This window comes from Canis lupus, chromosome 1, assembly GCF_048164855.1.
Source record: "Canis lupus baileyi chromosome 1, mCanLup2.hap1, whole genome shotgun sequence".
Classification (NCBI taxonomy): domain Eukaryota; kingdom Metazoa; phylum Chordata; class Mammalia; order Carnivora; family Canidae; genus Canis; species Canis lupus.
This window is the reverse complement of record NC_132838.1, coordinates 101,502,868-101,524,890: the sequence shown is the minus strand read 5'-3', so window position 1 is coordinate 101,524,890 and position 22,023 is coordinate 101,502,868. Positions and strand designations below refer to the sequence as shown.

The 22,023-nt window shown below is 42.5% G+C and overlaps 1 protein-coding gene across 1 annotated transcript in view; it reads right to left on the bottom strand.

Moving 5' to 3' along the window:
• Nucleotides 1-9,708: 9,708 nt before the first annotated feature.
• The window catches only part of LOC140634044 (uncharacterized), a 31,952-nt gene continuing 19,637 nt past the window's right edge, over nucleotides 9,709-22,023 (bottom strand). Inside the window, 3 exon segments of the mRNA XM_072827466.1 lie at nucleotides 9,709-11,826; nucleotides 11,828-13,043; nucleotides 16,131-16,143. Coding sequence (XP_072683567.1) covers nucleotides 11,596-11,826; nucleotides 11,828-13,043; nucleotides 16,131-16,143 — 1,460 coding nt within the window. The 3' untranslated portion in view covers nucleotides 9,709-11,595.

Here is a 22,023-nt window from a genome sequence, read left to right as displayed (position 1 = left end):
GAAAATAAAATAGGGCCCAGAAAGGGGAAGGGACTTGCAGGGCTAGTTAGTAGTAGTTTTGTTTCATGGATATATATCCGGGATGTCAAATAGTTGAAATCATACAGTATGAAATCTCCTTAGATTGGCTATTTTCACTTGGTAATATGCACTTAAGGTTCCCTCATGGCTTTTCATGGCTTAGTTCACTTGTTTTTAGTAGTGAACTGTGTTCATTGTATGATCACTGTTTATCCATTCACCCACTAAGGAGATATTTTGGTTGCTTCCAAGTTTTGGCAATTATGAATAAAACTGCTAGAAACAATTGTGTGCAGATTTTTGCATGGCCCCAAGTTTTCAACTCCTTTGGGTAAATATAAAGGAGCACAACTGCCAAATTATATACTAACCGTATGTTTAGTTTTGTAGGAAACTGCCAGTGCCCTCCAAAGGTGCTGTACTATTCTCACCAGCAAGGAATGAGAGTTGGTGTTGTCCCACATCCTCACCAGCCTGTGCTGTTTTCAGTGTTCCAGTTTGGCCATTCTTTTTTTTTTTTTTTTTTTTTTTTTAATTTTTATTTATTTATTTATGATAGTCACAGAGAGAGAGAGAGAGAGAGAGAGAGGCAGAGACACAGGCAGAGGGAGAAGCAGGCTCCATGCGCCGGGAACCCGACATGGGATTCGATCCCGGGTCTCCAGGATCGCGCCCTGGGCCAAAGGCAGGCGCCAAACCGCTGCGCCACCCAGGGATCCCCAGTTTGGCCATTCTAATCGGTGAGTGGCGGCATCTTGGTGAGGATTTTTGCATCTATGTTCATGAGAGAGAAGGTCTTAAGTTTTCTTGTCATTGAGTTGTTTGGTTTGCCTGTTAGGGTCATCCTAGCCTCTTAGAAGGAGTTGGGACTTATTTCCTCAGTCTCTACCCTCTGAAAGAGAATATAGAGTATTGGTACAATTTCTTTCGTAAATGTTGAGAAGAGCGCACCAGTGAACCCACCTGAGTGTGCCACGTTCTGTTTTGGAGGGTTTTTAGTCAATGTCCTTTGTTTTATTTATTCTTTTATTCCTAGAACTCATGATTGACAGTTTTTGTGGTTGTCCCACAGTTGTATAGTCCACTTTCTTTTTCAGGCCTTTCCATTTGTTTTTTTTCCAGTTTCCTAGGTTTTTCTGAGAGAACTTCAAGCCAGATTCTTAACTGATAAGCCTACCAAAGCACTCTTCATTTCTCCTAGTTTTTGATCTTTAGCATTTCTGTTATTTAGAATTTCTATCTCAGTTTACAATGCCTGTTTCTGCACACTACTTTATCCAGTACAGCCTTTAGTGTCTTAATCACATTTGTTTTAAATTCCTGGTCTTTTTTTTAAGATCTTATTTATTTATTCATGAGACACACAGATTGAGAGAGAGAGGCAGAGACACAGGCAGAGGGAGAAGCAGGCTCCATGCAGGGAGCCCAACGTGGGACTCGATCCGGGGTCCCCAGGATCACATCCCAGGCTTCAGGCGGTGCAAAACCGCTGCGCCACCGGGGCTGCCTTAAATTCCTGGTCTTATAATTCCACATCTCTGCCTTGTCTGAGCCTAGTTTGAAGGCTTGCTTGGTCTCTGCAAACTTTTTCATTATGCCTTGTGATGTTGTCTTGAGGTCTATGGATGAGGTACTCATTGAAGAACTAGTGTAGACAGGTGTGGTACCAAGTGTGGGGAGAAGGGGATTGTTATACATTCATGATTAGGTGTCAGTTTGTGTGGTTTGGTTTTATGCCCAGAGCAGTACTGATTTATTTTGCATTCTAATTTCCTCTTCAATTTTTTTATTTTTTATTTTTTTTTAGGATTTTATTTATTTATTCATGAGGGACACACAGAGAGAGGCAGAGACAGGCAGAGGGAGAAGCAGGCTCCACGCAGGGAGCCTGACGTGGGACTTGATCCCGGGACTCCAGGGTCAGGCCCTGGGCCAAAGGCAGGTGCTAAACTGCTAAGCCATCCAGGGATCCCCACCTTCAAGTTCTTTAGGAGTGAACTTTTTTTAAAGATGTTTATTTATTTATTCATGAGAGACAGCGAGAGAGAGAGAGAGAGAGGCAGAGACATAGGCTGAGGACGAAGTAGGCTCCCTGCAAGGAGGCTGATGCAGGAGTTGATCCCAAATTCTGGGATCATGCCCTGGGCCAAAGGCAGATGCTCAACTGCTGAGCCACCAAGGCATCCTAGGAGTGAATTTTTAAAGTTTGTAATCTTAAGTTTTATTTGTTGTTTAAAGGGTTTTTTTGTTGTTGTTGTTGTTGTTTTTATAAATGTATTGACATATCCCACGGGTCTCAGTCTTCCAGTGAGTTTGTGCTTCTGGACTGTGAACTTCACACAAGCCCTGTCACTGTCCCCTCCACCTTGTTTAGGACAGGGCAGAGTGGCCCAGAGTTGTGTATTTCCCTTCCTTCTGTTCACCTAGCCTCTGGAAACCTGAGCAAGTTAGGCTCTGCTTCAATAGTGTGCATACTGATTTGATATGATTTGGATCCATCTGTTGATGACAAAAATGAATGTTTTTAAAAGTAAAGTGTTTTGATATCATCTGTCCTGTTCTCACCAGTAAGAACTCCACTCAGCTGCTGGGGGGTCCTTTGGGGACTTATCAGTAAAAACATATGAAGAAGCAAGTATGGCAAAGGGGTATTTAGGACCAAACCTACGAAGAGCTGGTGAGGACCATTTGAGAGTGTTGGGTCTGGCCAAGCCAAGCCTTGGCACATCTAAATAGCTCTCCAAGTACCTTAGGCCATTAACTTCTGCTGTGGTAAAGGCAACTCTTCTACCAGCAGTGGGGGAAACATCCAGTGGCCCAGACAGAGATCCTGTTCCCCACTGACACTGGCATCATTGTTCCCTAGGAACTTGTTCTGGCAACAGGGGACTTTTACTTTTGTGCTGACAGCTGGACATCAGGTAAGGGTTGGCTGAACTGTCTCTCCAGAATACCAACTCAAAAATTTTGTCTCAACTAAGTTTAAACTTTATTCATCTTCTTACGCCTGCTACAATAGTATGTTTAATGTATCATTGATTTGGATACTATTTTCCTTATTGGCTTATTAAGAGATTATCATGAATGCTATTAGCTTGTGAAATTCCCACTATGAACCTATGTTAAATAAACTGCTGGCAAAGACCAACTCAGTCTGTGAGCGTTAATTAGTCTTACATCAAAACAGGTAGTGTTTTCCGCAGGGAGACTTTGTAGAGAACAGTGCTATAGGGTATTTGAAAATGGTTTCTTTGGGGGAGTTTGGATGGTTCAGTCTGTAGAGCATGTGGCTCCTAATCTCAGGATTCTGGCTTCAAGCCCCAGGTTGGGAGTAGACCTTATTTAGATAAAAAAAAAATAAAAAACAGGTAAGATTGGGGATCCCTGGGTGGTGCAGCGGTTCAGCGCCTGCCTTTGGCCCAGGGCGCGATCCTGGAGACCCGGGATCGAATCCCACGTCGGGCTCCCGGTGCATGGAGCCTGCTTCTCCCTCTGCCTGTGTCTCTGCCTCTCTCTCTGTGTAACTATCATAAATAAATTTAAAAAAAAATAAAAAAACAAAACAAAAAAACAGGTAAGATTAAAAAGAAATGGTTTCTTTTCCTTTCTCCACCTGGAAGCAGGCCTGGATTTTTCTGTCACAGATCACAGAATTTCATGGGATATTCGCTGTGAGAACCACTGAGACATTTAAGAGGTAAAACTCTATAAATGTGTGGGAGCTGTCCACAGAAGTGGGTTCCCCTGGAGTTTTTTGTGTCTCAGATTTGTCCCCATGAAGATTTCAGCAATTTGTGACATATAGTTCTGTTTCCCTACCCTGGCACTGGCTCCCACTTGTTTTCACATGTGTGTTTCTGCTTCAGTAAGTTGTGATTCTCTGTATTTGCTGGTGTCAATTTGGGGACAGTGGCTTTCCCTTGTGACCACACTTCTTTTTAGAATCCAAGAATTCTCTTTTCAACTTGTTCAGCTTTTTCTTTGTTGTTAGAATGGAGTGGCCACTTCCAGTTTCTTTCTTTTTTTTTTTTTTTTTAGATTTTTATTTATTTAAAAGAGAGAGCAAGCACAAGCAGGGGGAGCAGCAAGCAGAGGGAGAAGCAGGCTCCCAGGGAGCCTGATGTGGGGTTTAATCCCAGGACACTGGAATCATGACCTGAGCCAAAGGCAGACACTCAAGTGACTGAGCCAACCAGGAACCCCGTCACTCCAGTTTCTTATATGCCGAACTGACACCAGAAGTACCTACTTATCCTATTCCGACCTTCTCAAAAAATAAAATTACTGGGGTGCCTGTCTGGCTCGGCCAGTGGAGTGTGTGACTCCTCATCTTGAGGCCAGGAGTTTGAGCCCCATGTTGGATGAAGAGATTAAAGATAAAATAATAAATTAAAAGAAGTTATTGACGCAATGACACTGCTGTGGGTCTGAATCTTTGAGTTCCCCCCAAATTCATGTTGAAATCCTAACCCACAAAAGTATGGTATTAGGAGGTGAGGCCCTTGGGATGTGCTTAGTCATGAGGGTGGAGCCCTCATGAATGGTATTAGTGTCCTCATCATAAAAGAGGCTGCAGAGAGATCCACAACCCCTTCCATTTGCTGAAGATGCAACAAGAAGTTAGGACCCCAAAGAGGGCCCTCACCTGAGCACATTAGCATCGTGATCTCCAACACGCAGTCTCCAGTAATGTGAGAAAGAAATTTTGGTTATGTATAAGCTACCCAGTCTGTGGTACTTTGGTATATAGCTGCCTGAAGAGACCAAGCCACATTATATCATTTCTTCTGGCTATTTTCAAACATACAAAAAAGGAAAACACCATGTAATGAAGCAAGATGAAGCTTTCCCCAGTTTTCCACTACTATTTATCATTTCATTTCGCCATTTTTGCTTGATCTATTGTCATATATACTAGTAGGTTATTTAGTCAGACATTACACTTAATGTACAAGATACATAAGAATCTACTGAGGATTCATTTTTAAAATGCAAGGGCTACTTCATAACTCCAATAGCCATCAAACAACCTTTTTTTTAAGATTTTACTTATTCTTGAGAGACACAGGCAGAGGGAGCCCGATGTGGGACTCGATCTAAAGACCCTGGGATCACGACCTGAGCCAAAGGGAGATGCTCAATCACTGAGCCACCCAGGTGCCTATGAGGTGGCTAAAATTCTTAAGTGTCTCTTGAGCTTATACTTTTATCTGTGCAGGAGACACATTTCTGAAAAATGGACACTCAACTTGGTTTTGTTAAAACCTGTGGCTTTGTCAAAGACTTTTCAAATCCCACACTGGAGAAGAAAAATTTAGGGATGTCTAGGTGGCCCAGTGGTTGGGCATCTGCCTTTGGCTCAGGTTGTGATACTGGGGTCCTAGAATCAAGTCCCACATCAGGCTGCCCACAGGGAGCCTGCTTTTCCCTCTGCCTAGGTCTCTGCTTCTGTGGGTCTCTCATGAATAAATAAAATAAAAATTAAAAAAGAAAAATTCATTAAATCCTCCATTCTTGTCCTCTGCACACGTATAGGAATCAATCTCTCCATCTTTGATTGAACCAAGAGATGCAAATATATGATCGGAATAAGTCTAATGACCTGATCCCAGAAGAATTTGAAAGTTAATGAAAATTTAAGGCTTAACAAGAAATGAACAAAAAAAAAATCATTTCAAATGCCTGCTTATTGATAATGTAAGATAAAAAGAATGGGGTGTCTTAACATAGCACAAAACGTAATTACTGGGCAGCCCGGGTCGCTCAGCGGCTTAGTGCCACCTTCAGTCCAGGGTGTGATCCTGGGGACCCTGCAGGAAGCCTGCTTCTCTGTGTCTCATGAATAAATAAAATCTTAAAAAAAAAAAAAAAAAAAAAAGGTAAGTACGAATTTTCTAATGCTTTATAAAGGATGAGCTCTTTATACTGCCACAGAAAATCAGTCTCAGTTGTTTTACAAGAAAAAATTGTTGAACTGTGATTCTGAATCATCATCTGACTTCTAGATCAGATAAAGCAGCACCCCTTCTCAGGCATTTTTCTCTTTGGAATGCTCTTCCCAATGCTCTACACTTAGTAAATTACTGCACAATAAATACTCATTCTAGACATAAAAGTATATTCTCAAGGACTGTTTCCCTTCACCCTCACACTAGGTCTCCCAGTGGTTTAACATATTCAACTAGTTGATCTTCCAGCATTTACAGTAATTTAAATTTTGTAGTAGTTTGTATAGATACAGGCTTATAGACTGTGTACTTGATAAATTAGCTTTAAAAAAATCATGCCAAAATAATGAGGCATGCAGGAAAGATTTTTAAAGGGTGAACATATTAAACAGATCACTGAGATTTGATAAGCCAAAAAGAGGATGTGGCAAATACTAATGGGTAAAATGTTTGTTCATAAACTTTAACAAGTAAATAAGAAGAGACTAAGTGGCTTCCTTATTGCCCGTAAAAGCCATGGTGCCCATGAATTTATTGCAGTGGGCTTCAGGTGTTTTTCACTTGTGGCTTTGTGAAGACTGTAGCTCCTATGTGATAGAGACTATGGGAATAGGCTATTTATTATCACACTTTCTGGAGTCTATGACCTATGTTCTTTGAATGTACTGAAATTCTGCATTTTGTGAGGGGATTCCAGTAGCAGCTGGCTTAATATTAGTAAATGTATTCACTAGTGAAGCGGAATTAGCAGGAAATCCAGAAGGCTATATTAGAACACTGGCAATATTTCAATCCATCAAGGTGGACTGCCCACCTTCTCTGATGGTCCTGAAAATAATTATGAAAAGACAACGGCTGGATGATACTTTTTTTTTTTTTTTGGATACTTAAATGAGCTGGTAAGATTAATGTGTGACGGATGGTCCCTGGTAGGGGACCCTTGACCAGACACTTATTAATCAATCTTCCCAAGCAACTCACAACAATTAACTTTTTATTTCTCCGAACACAAAGTGTACTGTCTTCAGAAGAAAAGAAACTAGTAATTATACTCTGTATTTTTGCTCTGTGTGATGATTAAAAGATCCTCTTCCATTGCTCTGTTTCTCAATGTTAGATCAGATTAAGGCTTTTGCATGATTTCAGTCTTTTATTTTTCTTTTATGTGTATTAAAGTATAACTGGCAAATGTAACTAATATATTTAAAATGATTGATTTGCTATATGTGTACACTGACAAGGGAAGATTTTGATTTGGGGATTTCAGCTTTGCATTAAGAAAGTTTAAAAATTTTAAAAATGCAGAGAAACTGGGATTTGTAAACTTCTGAAATAACTTTGAAACATGAATGTTTTGACAAATGGAAGGTAGAGAAGTCTAAGTATCAATCAGGAGGTATAGTTGATACACGTTTGTACTGTACAGAGACATCTGCATTACTCAAGGGCAACTCAGGATTTTAAATTACAGAAGAAATATTAAACTAAAAATATTAACACAACTAATTTTTTAGTGAACAAAATAAAAGGGGTAAGGTGAATACTTAAAGGATACATGTAATAAAAGCCATATAACTGTTGTTGTGATTGCACTTAATTTGCCATCAGTAGCTAACTCAATAAAATTTAGCATTTATATTTAAAAATATTTTGTGTATACAAGTTATCAGTTATGAGATTCCTTACATTTTCAAAATTCTTAAGAGGTTATGCATTGACATATCCAGGATGGCATGTAAAATAACCCACCAGCGGCACCTGTGTGGCTCAGTGGTTAAGTGTCATCTGCTTTTGGCTCAGGTCATGATCTGGAGGTCCTGGGATTGAGTCCTGCATCAGGCTCCCCTGGCTTCTCCCTCTGCCTATATCTGTGCCTCTCTTTCTGTATCTCTAAGGAATAAAATCTTTAAAAATAACAATAAAATAAAACCCACCAGTATGAATGGGGATACCAGAACCACCATGAAAATGATTAATCATGAAAGATTGTGATACAGCTAATGGGACTTCATTACAGTCCATTACAAAAGCCTGAATATCTCCTTATATCAATGATTTTATACGTTGAAAAAGATGAATTGGAAAGGGCAGGAGGAACTTAGGTTGAGGGATGTACACATGTATGAAAACATCAAAATAGGGGCTGCCTGGGTGGCTCAGGGGTTGAGCATCTGCCTTTGGCTCGGAGTGTGGTCCAAGAGTCCCAGGATCAAGTCCCACATTGGGCTCCTAGTGGGAAGCCTGCTTCTCCCTCTGCCTCTGTGTCTCATGAATAAATAAATTAAAAATCTTAAAAAAAAAAAAAAAAACATCAAAATATATATTTAAAACATGTAGTTTAATTCAATCATACTTAAATCAAACTCTTCTTATAAAACAAATATTTAGGGATGCCTGGGTGGCTCAGTCAGGTTAAGCATCCAATCCTTGACCTCAGCTCAGGTCTTGATCCCAGGGTCATAGAGCTCAAGCCCTGTGCTGGGCTCCACAATGGGCATGGAGCTTACTTAAATAAAAAACAAAAATAAAGCAGGGGTGCCTGGGTGGCTCAGTCGGTTAAGCATCCATCAGATTCTGGTTTTCTTAGGTTGTGATCTCAGGGTCCTGAGATAGAGCCCATCAGGCTCCACACCTAGCAAAAAGTCTGCTCACCACGCCCACCCTCGCTCCTCCCCTTCCTCTGTGTACTCTCTCAAATCTTTAAAAAATAAAACAAAACAAGAACAAAAATAAAAACAAAACAAACAAAAACACCCACAAATATTTAAAACTTGCCACTTACTGGTCATTTTACTATTTTATTTCCTATGTTCTTAGTTATTTGTGGCTATTATATCAGTACTTTGAGAATAGAATATAGTAAGGTACTACTGGAGTATCTTACCAATTCCATGTTCAGTGACATCACTCTGGCAACTTGACATTTACCACAAGAGAAGTATTTACATGGACTGCCAACGACTAAAACCTAGGCTTGATTTAATGTGTTACTAAGTTAAGAAAGCAGAAGAATTTATTAATGCAGGTTAAATTTATACATCTGGTGCATGTGGGCTTTCAATTGTGAGAATAACAAAAAGTTGAGAAAAATCTTCTAGTATTCAGAAACAATTGTTCCATATAGTAAATACTTTAGTACATAAAAAGAAAGTAGGCAAAAGATTACAAGCACACATTTTACCAAAGATACACACAGAGCAAATAAATGGCAAATGCTGGGGCATCTGGATGGCTCAGGGGTTGAGCGTCTGCCTTTGGCTCATGTCATGATCCTGGGTTCCTGGGATCAAGTCCCACATCAGACTCCCTGTGCGGGAGCCCGCTTCTCCCTCTGCCTATGTTTCTGCCTCTCTATCTCTGTCCCTCGTGAATAAATAAAATCTTTTAAAACAAATCTTTTAATAAAATCTTTTAATAAAAATCTTTTAATAAAATCTTTTAATAAAAATAAAATAAAATTTTTTTAAAAAATAAAATCTTTTAATAAAAATCTTTTAAAAACAAAAAATGAAAAATACTCAATATCACGAACACTTTGGGAAATGGAATTTAAGTCAAAGTGACTCACCATACACTTATTTCAAAGATGTCATGGAACTTGAATTTTCAAGTGCTACTAGTGGGAAAAAGAATAACCATGATAGATCAGTTTCCCATTTCTTAAAAATGTGAACATTCACCTACATTCTAACAGTTTCAGTTACTACAACAAGAGAAATAAAACATCCACATAAAGAACTGAATATAAATATGCATAGCAGCTTTATTTGTAAATACTGCAAACCTAGAAATAACCTGTATATCCAGAAGCATGGGTAGTCATTATTCATAGATTAAAATGCTACTTAGCAATAAAAATAAGCTCATTGTTGAATCTCAATAAGCACGCAGAATGAAGCAAAACAGTACAGAAAAAAAAAAAAAACCCAACAACCATATACTTAATAATGCCTTATAGAAAATACAAAACTAACCTAATGTAAAGAAAGAAAATTGAGGATTGCCTGGAAGGCTGGAGAAGACAGAGTTATATGAGCACAAAGTAAACGTGGGTGACAGATAAATTGATTTTCACAATGTAGTTTCATGACTTTATACATGTCAAAACTTAGCAAATTGTTAACATTAGATAAGTACACTTTGTTGCATGTCAATTACACAAATTATACCTTAAACAGAGCTTTAAAAAGTATTCCAAAATACAAGCCCAGATGTCCCTCTTTCAAAAGCTTAGAAAATTAGGTTGGCAACCCTATATGGACACTACCGTCTCTTTTCTCATGCCCTGGGAGGAGCATTCTTGCCTCAGTGGCAGCAAACACTGGCAACCATGAAGACTGCTGCCACCTAAATCTACAGGGATACTGGTGGGGTCACAACAGGGTCAGCCCTCTTTCTATGCTTGTTTTCCTGCCTCTAGAGAAATGACCTAGAGGTAAACAGCCCAAAGAGGCTATGAGAATCCACAAAAGCTTTAGAATATTTACTTTGTCAATAACCCCAGCTGTGGGAATACAGAGGTCCTGAGAATTTCTGTACACATTGGTCTTACGAGTCATAGTACTGAAACCAACTTTCAGGTAAGGCATATTTCATCTAATTTACTGTAGTCTCCTCTATGCCATATTAACCCATGTTTCTATCCCACCTGACCCTTAACCTTACAGCAAATGACACTAGCCTCTGAAATTTTCTACGTCATGACACATGGTTACTTTGCAGGATCTACGAGAATTAGTCCTCTCAGTAGTGGTGGGAATGATGTGATATATTATGATCAAGAGAATAAAATGTATGTTGTTCACAGAAGCATGGTATGGGTGGGAGGGGCTGTCACAACAAAGGCCTTCTTATCCAGGTGATCTCCAACCTTTCCTCAAATCATGCCACCAGATTGCCAATTAGGAACATGAAGTCCTGTAGTCTTTCTTTCCAAGCATTGGGCACCAATGTAAATTAGACCAATATTGGACAACTGCTATTTTCTGCCATCATACCATCCCTACTAAAGCAGAGAAAGTATAAGAAGCCCCATAAAAATCTGTTCATGCCTACATGCTGACAGATCACAATTCTGCTTCCAGATCACCTCACACAGTGAACACAACCACCAAAATTAAAGGGGCAGAAACAAAGACCTTTACTTAATGAACAAAAACCAAACCAATGTGCAGCAAGTAGATCCCATGCTGGTGAATTAGAACCTGGAATTTCTTCGTAAGCATAATGTGAAAAGAGTGTCCCTGAAGAAAAGTCCTTCTTAGCAGGTGAGGATGAGTCCTGTGGACCATAACTGGGTTAGGTCTATTCCCTAGAGTCAGAGAGAAAGGAAACGAGGATCTCTCTAAAGGCTCAGGCTATTCATAATTTCCTCAAGCAGATGGGAGAATCTAAGAGATTAGAGTACTCTGGCATGGTGACTGATCTACACTGCACAGATCTGTCAGGTAGTAGAGCTGAATGGCTTTAGTCACAGAAGCTGGCAGTGACATAAATCTGGGAATAGTGCTGGGCAGGTTACACAGTAAAGGGCATCCCCCTAAGTCTTGCATTTTCCCGAAACTTACAAGGAATCTCACAAAGTGTTCATTCAGATAAAAGAGGTTTAAATTCTGGCATATGTCTTTCAAAAAGTCTCCTCTAGTGTTGTCACACTGAGCAGAGAAGTAAAACATTCCTCACATTTAATGGTTTTCTCCAGCATGCACTCTCCTGTGTCTAAGAAGGTTAGACTTTCGACTAAAAGATTTCCCACATTCACTGCATCCATAAGGTCTTTCTCCAGTGTGGACTCTCTGGTGTTGAATGAGGTCAGATTTGTGGGTAAAGGGCTTCCTACATTCATTGCACTCAAAAGGCCTTTCACCAGTGTGACCTCTCTGGTGTTGAAGGAGGCTAGAACTTTGGCTAAAGGTTTTCCCACATTCACTACACCCATAAGGCCTTTCACCAGTGTGAACTCTGTGGTGTTGAATAAGGCTAGCACTTTGGCTAAAGGATTTCCCACATTCCCCACACTCATATGGCTTTTCCCCAGAATGAACTCTCAGGTGTTGAATAAGACCAGAGCGTTGCCTAAAAGATTTCTCACATTCACTGCACTCATAAGGTCTTGTGCCAGTATGAATCCTCTGGTGTTGAATGAGGTCAGATTTTCGGGTAAACGATTTTCCACATTCACTGCACTCATAAGGTCTTTCTCCAGTGTGAACTCTCTGATGTTGAATAAGGATAAATTTTCGGCTAAAGAATTTCCCACAAACACTGCATCCATAAGGCCTTTCTCCAGTATGAACACTCCGGTGTCGAATGAGGTTAGAGAACTGTCTGAAGGACTTCCCACATTCACTGCACTCATAAGGCTTTTCTCCACTGTGAATTCTCTGATGTTGAATGAGTTCAGATTTGCAACTAAAAGATTTCCCACAATCACTACACTTGTAAGGCATTTCTCCAGTGTGAACTCTCCCATGTCGAATTAGGTTAAAAATTTGTCTAAAGGATTTCCCACATTCACTGCAATTATATGGCCTTTCTCCAGTGTGAACTCTTTGGTGTCGGAAAAGACTAGAACTTTGTCTAAAGGATTTTCCACATTCACACTCATAAGACCTTTCTCTAGTGTGAACTCTGAAGTGTTCGATGAGGTTGGATTTGTAGCTAAAAGATGTCCCACATTCACCACGCCCATAATGCATTTCTCTAATGTGTAGTCTCTGATGGTGAATCAGTTTAGATTTGTGGATAAAGACTTTTCCACATTCACTGCATTCATAAGTTCTTTCTCCAGTGTGAATTCTCCAGTGTTTTATGAAACTGAAGTTATGGGTAAGTAATTGTCCACATTCTCTGCATCCATAAGGCTTTGTACCACTGTGAATTCTCCAGTCTTTAAGAAGGCCAGAGATTTGGCTAAAGGATTTCTCACATTCGCCACACTCATATGGCCTTTGTCCACTGTGAATTTGTTGGTGCTGCACAAGTCTGTAGTTGCAGCTGAAGGCTTTCCCACATTTGCCACACTCATAAAGCCCTTCTCCAGAACAGACACTCTGGTGTCGATCAAGTGCATCGCTGTGGCCGGCAGCTTTTTCATATTCACCCCCATTGTACTGACTTTTTCCACTGTGAAAGGCCCGCCCACTCTGGTTGCCACTGTGTGGCTCCTTGCTGTGGGGACTGGTCTGGAGCTGAACATGTCCTGAGGTAGCTGGGAAGTCCTCACCAATCTTCCTACATGTGAAAGACTGCCCTGATACATCGAAGTTGCAGCTTGTCACCCATGAGGCCCGGTGCACATCCCTTTCCCAGGGCTTCTCCCCACTGTCATGCCTCTGTTGCTGGTGAAGGTCTGCACGGAAAGAGAAGCATCTCACACATATGCCACTCCAACTATAGTTTTCTGCCAAGGGTAAATTGTTTGGTGCTCAGCATGGTGTAAAATATCTTTCAAGCTGGCATACACATCTCACAGGGGTGGATCTTCTGCATGGACAGACCTGCTGCAGAAGCCCTGACCTGGGACTCTCCTACAGATAAAGTCTGCTCAGAAGGGGCCTCCCCATCTTCCATCTCATGCCAACAGCCTGAAAGCAGAGACATGCTGAAGAAATGCATACTGGCTTCGGTAGGAAGGGGAAGCTCATTACAAAGGTGTGTCTGACATAACAAGTTGTGTCCATCTGATTGTTCTGAGAACAAGGGAGCTGGGGGCAGGTTGAAGTAGGTGTTGCTTGGTGGTATTGGGCCTCTCAAGAGACCATAATAGAAAAGACCTCAACAGACAAGACACAAGCTAAGGGTGTACCACATAGAAGGCAGGCTCCTGCCTCCTTACTCCTCCTTCAGTAGGCCCTTATCTGCTGGTGACATGGGCATGCTATGTGAAAGGTTGGTTGTGGCCTGTCCCAATAAAATTCAAATGGACCTGTGTAGCTGGTTCAAGGACTACATTTAAGGGTATGTGCACACTTTATGAAACCATATGCAGGTCAATATTGGAGAATATCATAAATGGAGCAGTGCAGAACTGATGGCATGTGAAGACCACAAAGGTGGAAAGAGCCAGAAGTTAGAGATGAAATGACAAATCAGCAAAGAGTTAAGTTGTAGAAGAAAAAGTAGAAACAATATATGGCTAGTGGTACTTGTACCAGAACACTATTGAACATATGGGAAATTCCTGGTATGATTTGAACACAGGCCTGATATCACTGCCTCCCCCAGCTGCCACTCACCAGGGCCAGACCTCCTCTGAGACATTCTTGCCACATCCATCCCGTAAAACAATGTGCACAGTGTTTTCTGTGCACTCACCACTGTGTAACTCCTCAGAACCTGAATGATGTCAGTCTTAAAGAAAGACGCACAGTAAGTGGACACCACTGGCCCCTTGCAACTTGTCATGCAATAATATTCAGGAAAAAAAAATATAAAATACAATAGAAGGAGGGTCTTACAAGAACAGCCCGTGGCTCGTGTGAGTAATGACCAGGCAGGAAGGAGGTGAAACTGGAAGCCATGGATTTGGACACAGCCTGCCAGGGAGAGAGCAAGCAAGGTGGGATCCATCAAGTTAACTTTAAGACTCCTGACTCCCAGAGCCTCCCCTGCACTTTTTGAGGTAACGTGTCACGGATGCTTGGGGAGTCCATTGCTCAGGGTACTATACGCAGCTTAGCACTGATCCTGCAGCATATATAACAAGAAAGTAGTAGAAATTAGCAGAGCTCATGATCCAGCTGTGGGCAAGAAAGAGCAGATTTTGGGGAACAAAGGAAAGGCAGGACATGAGGAGCAATGTGACAATCTTACCCAGCGATGCTACAAGTGCAAAGTTCTCCAGCATCACATCACAGTACAGGAGTCTCTGAGTTTCATCAAGGAGCCCCCATTCTTCCTGCGAGAAGTCAATGGCCACGTCCTCAAAGTTCATACCCTGCCATAATGTGGACAGTTCATTCCATGATCAACATCTCTCCTAGAAGTCCAAGTTAATTATACACCCCCACCCTCCACATCCATCCTCAGCTCAGTCTACTCCACACCTCAGAGGAAATATCAGGCCTGGGTGTCCTTGAAGCTACTCTCTCCTCATATTCCTACTGATACTGTGTCTTCCCCCAACAATCGGCAAATGGGCAGATAGAGGATCCCTGAACTGTGGGCCTGACATGGTAGCCACACTGCCTCTTGTCAGCGTCACAAACACAGGTTAGGGAGAAAAACTAGCTATAAGGAGGGTGTGCATGACTTGACTCATCGCCAAGGTCCCAGGATCATCCCTCCAAGAAACAAAAAATATGACGTGATCCTTCATCCTTATGACTTCAATTCCAAGGCCCTGTGGTCACGTGTTTACACTCTCTCTCTCTGCCATGCCTCTCACAACTGCACTCCCACAGCTACAGTCCCCTCCTACACTACATCAGAGTCATCTCCTTGGTCTCTCTACGGGTTACTCATCATACACGGCCCAGAAAATGCCTGGCAGTTTCAAACAAGATCAAATACTAATCCAGACTGATGGTTCCCACCAACAGACATAGCCTTGAGTGCTACTATGAAGGCCTCCCTCCCTGTGCCTTGCTTCAACCTCACTACCAAGAATGAAATCAGATTTCAGGTACCCACGGCTCTCCTCCACCTGTGTGCCTCCAGTCATAGCTGTCTTCTCTCCATGTAACCCTCATTCAACACTCAAGGTACAAAGTAGGGCCTTGTACCCTACCCCCAATTAGTCCCATAAATGACCACTTGTGCTCCTAAGCCAACCCACCAGCCTAACCTGAACACTTAGGCCCAACCGTGGGACACAATGAAATCCTGGTGAATCTGTTGAACAGTTAATAAGCACCAGCCCTCCATCTCAGCATTATCTTGTTTGAATTACTCCTATGCCACCACATCCATCTGATGTCCACTCATCCCCTGGAGCCCCTGGCCACATACCAAAACATACACTTTCCCTTCTGCCCTCTATGATCACTTCTCTTCCTGATCCATGTTGTGATATCCACATCCCATAACCAGGGAGCCAAACAGGAAACCTAGTCCTCAGGCCCACCCTCTTCTTCCTGGGCTACTTTTACCATATCCTGACCAGGATTCCCCATATTAAGTGACCTACAGCTCCTCCCCGGTCCACACACTCTCCACTACCTTTTGGAGAAGTCTACATTATGAACTCCTCCTCCTCAGAGTTCCAGAGACCCACAAACTGTTCTCTGAAACATCTCCTTAATGGACTAAAAAGAAATCTTGTATCTCCAATGAAAATTATGCTATGAACTTCCCCGTCTTAATTGATGGGAGCTTCCATCCTTCCAACTACTAAAGCCAAACTTCAAGTCATCTCTGACTCCCACCTCTTTTTCTCTCCCTAAAAGTTAGAAAACCCAGGAAGCCACACCTAAAACACTACTGCAGAATCCAGCCACTTCTCCATGGCCAACACTCTGCTGCAGCTACCATCACACTCACCCAGACTCTTGCAATAGCCTCTTCCCTTCTCTTCCCACCACCAACTTTACACCAATATACTCTTCAGTGTGCTGCAGCCCCAGGGAGCCTGATGAGACCTCAGTCAGATCACCTGCCTTTACTCCTCCAAATCTCTCATAATACCAATCACCAGGGTGTCCAGACCTGACTCCTGCCGCACTTCTCCCAGTTCCCATGAAAAAGAAAAGACACCTGCTGGTCCCTGAACCCTCCAAGCCTTTGCACATTCTGGTACGTATGCCTGGGACCACCTTCCACATCTCATGAGCTAAGTACCTAGCCCAGCTCAGATCTGGTAACCTCAAGAGGACTGTTTTACTTCTAGGCTTCAGCACTTCTCAGCACTCTGGACAGTGAGATGATCTTTACAGGGCTCAAGTTTCCTGTGCCTATTATTATTGTGTCCAAGATTGTCTATCCGAGAAACCACCAAGGAGCTGACACCTATGCAAGCGCACAAGGATTTATTTGCAAGCTGGAGCTTGGGTCCAAGTATACCCAACATAGCGGAACAGGGACTTGGACCCCTAGGTTAAGAGGCGTAGCAGTTTTATAGGGGCCAGTGGCCAATGAAATTGTAATACACACAGAAAGTTGCACGGATATGTCTGTCCACATGCAGGTGGCCAACTGATTTACAACTTACCCTATAGTGACCGTTTGAACTAGCCTATCATTTGGTCAGAATTGGCGCGCAGGTTTGGCGGGCAAAAGGCGGGGTTTACATTCTTTGGCGGCTAGGGATTCCGCATTCCTAAATGAGCTGGTTTCCGTAGGGGTGTGCTCACTGGCTTGACTAGGGTGGGGTAGTGCCTTAAGCAATAAGGTCATGTGGGGGTTACACATGAGATGGCGGTTGTAGCACAAAATGGAATTAGTCCTGCTCTGCTTGTCCAGGGGAAGGGAATTTTTGTTAAATTTCTTGGGTCCCACAATTATCACCGCCCTTCCCGTCTGTTCCTTCTGTGAAAAGCTTCAGGAAACGTGTTAGAACCCGATTTCAAGACACTTTACCTCTTTTGTTCCCAACTCTCCTTGGCCCCCAGCGTCCTCAGAAAGATGGTAAAACTTCTAAGGCACAACTTGGCCTCACACACTCTGTTGCCTGTAAACACAACTGTCTGGGTTTCCCCAGTGCTCCCGGCTCGGTCGATCTCCAAGTCTTCTGCACGAACCTCACACCTCCCTGCGGCCTGCTCCCGCACGCCAGCGCACCGGCGCTCACATACAGGGCCTCCGCCAACGGCGCCTCCCTGTCCCGGACCCCGGGGCCTGGGCCACAGGGACGCGAGCCGACCTCCCGCGCTCGGGCCTTGAGGGTCTGGGTGGGGGGAGGGCTGGGAGGGCCCGGCGTACGAGCGTTTATCGCGCCGGAGCCCTGGGTACTGCCGCCGCCATCAGAATCGGGGGGCTGAGTGGGGTTTTGCGGCAAGGAAATCTCGATCCCAGCCTGCTGCGAGTTACCCTGGGCTGCGCGGGCTCCAAGCAGCCTCTTTGTAGTGAGAAGAACGCTTTTAGTGTCTTACCGGCCGCCAACCTGGGGCTCCGAAGTCTCAGAGGGAACGGATTCCAGAGAAGCCAAAATGACCGCCACGAGGAGGACGCCGGAAGTCCCACCCTGACCTGGTGCGTCTGCACGGAAATGCCCGTACTGGGCTTTCATTGGGTCAACTCCGCCACCATTAGGCAAATTGACGTCTGGGTAATGTAGTTTCCTTAGCCGCACAGGTGGTTAGAGTGTCCTAGTCCTTGACCTCTGCGAATCAAGGTTTCGTGGTATCTCGAGTGTCTGAGAAATAAGAGGCCATCTAGCCTTCCGGGAAAGAAGCTGTTTACCTATTTTTTAAAGGGCAGTTCGCGGATATTTGGAGTGTTGTCGGCAACTGATCACTTGTTAGAGACATTTCAGACTCCTTGAAGCTCAGAATTCTCCCAGGCTAAAACTATTTAAATTATTCTCAAACGCTACAAATTTAAATGCACACAGTCTCTTTCAGATTCAAAATGCATCCACTCTTAGCTAGAATGTAATAGACATTTTCTTGCTATTGGAATTCATGTAGACGAGGAGTTAGTCGATTTTGTAACTCTTGTCTTTGCTCATGGCCATGACTTGGAAGAAACAGTGATGTTCAGCCGCTCTGAAGGAGGAGAAGGAATTCTCTCTGCATCTGGTTCCCAAAGAGAACATCTTTCCTGCCTGTATATTCAGTGATTGCGTCCAAATCACAAAGCAATGCTATTTATTCATTTAATATTTCTTCATATCTTAAGATATATCCAAGTCCTTTAGATATCTGACATCTATCTCAAATGTAGAGCAACTTGTTAAATTCTGTTGTTATGTGATAGCAGCTACAGCATTCTCATGCAGAGTGTGTGTGCAAAAGAGGCATCTAAACACCATTGTCTTGTCTCCTTGCTGAGGAGGGCTTATCATTGGTTCAAGTGTTTGCTGGGACTGTTGTGCATGAGGAATTGATGATATAGCAGGGAAAAAAGTGAAATGCAAATTGAAGAGGGCTATTAACGATTATGGAGTTATTCAAAGATAGTGGCAGAAATACTCTGGGGAAATATCAGTGGAGGGTGAAAAAACTAAGACCGCCGATAATTTTTATGAGGACACATTTAAGTCTGAGAAGAAATAAGAATTAAGCTGGAGCACCTGGATAACTCAGTTAGTAGAACATGTGGCTCTTGGTTTCAGGTTGTGAGTTTGGGCCCCATGTTAGACCTAGAGTTTACTTAAAAAAAAAAAAAAAAAAAAAAGCTAAGCTGAGTCCAATCTTGGCATTGTCTTTTTAAATCAGTTAATCAGTTTTATCCTAGGGGATTTGTAGTCTTTCTCATCATAGTTTTAACATCTAGATTCATAATAACTAGTGTTACATAACTTTTCTAGGCCTAATGACCATTAAAAGTGTTCTTTAATGAAGATTTTGCTCAAATATGTTGCATATTTTATTTTTTGTCTTTTTTCATTGATATCTTTGATACACAGTCCTTCAGTTAAATATTTACAAATTTATTTCAACCATTCTGTGTTGCAATTCTTAATAAGCATTTTTTAGTTATTCAGTGTTTTTAGGGTTGTCTTTTCTTTTACTAGCAATTCTTCAATACTCCAATGTCTTAGTTAATAATCCTTTTATTAAATTTTCCCAATCCAATTTAATGTGGAGGTTCTTCCTCCTGATTGAATCCTCCTAACTAATAACGGATTAGTTCTGGCAGTAGTCCTAGTGGATAAACCCATATGGACGGGATTTGGGGATTCGTTTGGCCAAACCCTTGGGCTTGAATGAAGTGCTGAAGTGCTGAACCCATGCATGACCCATGGTATGCAGTGACATCATAATGAATCCATTACCTAGAGTCAATTATGATGAAATGGCAACTGCAGCACATGCTTTGAGAGCAAGGGGATGCTGAGTATTAAGGCAGCAATGGTGACTATAGGAGTTTGGTCTGGGAAGGATTTGAATTCACATTATTGATAACAAAGTGAAAATCGTAAGTGCACTGAGGTCCCCATGTGAGAAAGAGAGTTTCTATGATAGTCCTAATAGAAACTGATTTCTGTAGCTGCAGGATTCCAATTGCTGAAAATCAAAACATTAAATTTATAACTTGCTGGATTACAATGACTGTAGAATATAGTTTTACAATGTTTCTCCTGTGAAAGTTAGGGCATTGGTCGATAAAGTGGGATTCTGAATGTTGGAATGGGGACATCTGGTTGGATGCAAAGAAACTGACAATCTGGAATCCAAGTTAACCTGAGTCTCCCCTGATGTGGATAAAGGGGAACCCTCTTACATTGTTGGTGGGAATGCAAGCTGGTGCAGCCACTCTGGAAAACAGTATGGAGTTTGCTCAAAAAGTTGAAAATAGGGACACCTGGGTGACTCGATGGTTAAGTGCCTGCCTTTGGCTCAGAGTGTGATCCTGGGGTTCTGGGATCGAGTCCCACATTGGGCTCCCCACAGGGAGCCTGCTTCTCCCTCTGCCTGTGTCTCTACCCCTCTGTGTCTCTCATGAATAAATACATAAAATCTTTTTAAAAAATTGAAAATAGAGCTACCCTATAACCTAGCAATTGCACTACTAGGGATTTACCCCAAAGATACAAATTTAGTGATCTTAAGGGACCCCTGCACCTCCAATGTTTATAGCAGGAATGTCCACAACAGCCAAACTATGGAAAGAGGAAAGAGCCCAGATGTCCATTGATAGATGAATGAATAAAGAAGATGTGGTGGTGTGTATATGGAGTACTACTTAGCCATCAAAAAAAAAAAAAAAAAAAAAAAAGAGGGGATCCCTGGGTGGCTCAGCAGTTTAGTGCCTGCCTTCAGCCCAGGGCATGATCCTGGAGTCCCAGGATTGAGTCCCGCATTGGGCTCCCTGCATGGAGCCTGATTCCCCCTCTGCCTGTGTCTGCCTCTCTCTCTCTCTCTCTCTCTCTCTCTCTCTCGGTGTCTCTCATGAATAAATAAAATCTTAAATTTTATTTGCAAATTGCCATTTGCAATGACATGGATGGATCTAGAGGGTATTATGCTAAGGGAAGTAAGTCAATCAGAGAAAGGCAATTATATGATTTCACTCATGTGGAATTTAAGAAACAAAATAGGATCATAGGGGAAGAGAAGGAAAATTAAAACGATGAAATCAGAGAGGGAACCAAACAAAAAGAAATTTTAAAAAACATTTTATTTATTGGGACACCTAGGTAGCTCAGCGATTGGGCACCTGCCTTCAGCTCAGGTCATGATCCCAGGATCCGGGATTGAGTCCTGCATCGGGCTTCCTGTGAGGAGCCTGCTTCTCCCTCTGCCTGTGTCTTTACCCCTCTCTCTCAGTCTATGTCTCTCAAATAAATAAATATTAAAAAAAAATAAAATAAAACATTTTATTTATTTGAGGGAGAGAATGAGAGAGAGCACAAGAAGGGGGAGCAGGAGGCAGAGGGAGAGAAAGAAGCAGGCTCCCCACAGAGCAGGGAGCCCGATGTGGGGCTCAATCTCAGGACCCTCAGGTCATGACCTGAGCCAAAGGTAGATGCTTAACTAGCTGAGCCACCCAGGCACCCCCATAAGGCTCTTAATCATAGGAAACAAACTGAGGATTGCTGAAGGGGAGGAGGTTGGGGGGATGGGGCAACTGGGTGATGGACATTAAGGACGGCATGTGATGTAATGAGCACTGGGTTTTATGTAAGACTGATGAATCACTGACCTCTACCTCTGAAACTAATAATACATTATATATTAGTTGAATTAAGGGGTGCCTGGTTAGCTCAGTGGTTGAGCATCTGCCTTTGGCTCAGGTCATAATCCCAGGGTCCTGGGATTGAGTCCCACATTGGGCTCCCCATAGGAAGCCTGCTTCTCCCTCTCCCTATGTCTCTGCCTCTCTCTCTGTTCTCTTATGAATAAATAAGTTTTTTTAAAAAAAGAAAGGAGGGAAGGAACAAAGAAACCTGGAGAGCAAGTGTGGGTATGGGTCCCAAGACTGTTTGACCAAGGAGGGTGGACTATATGAA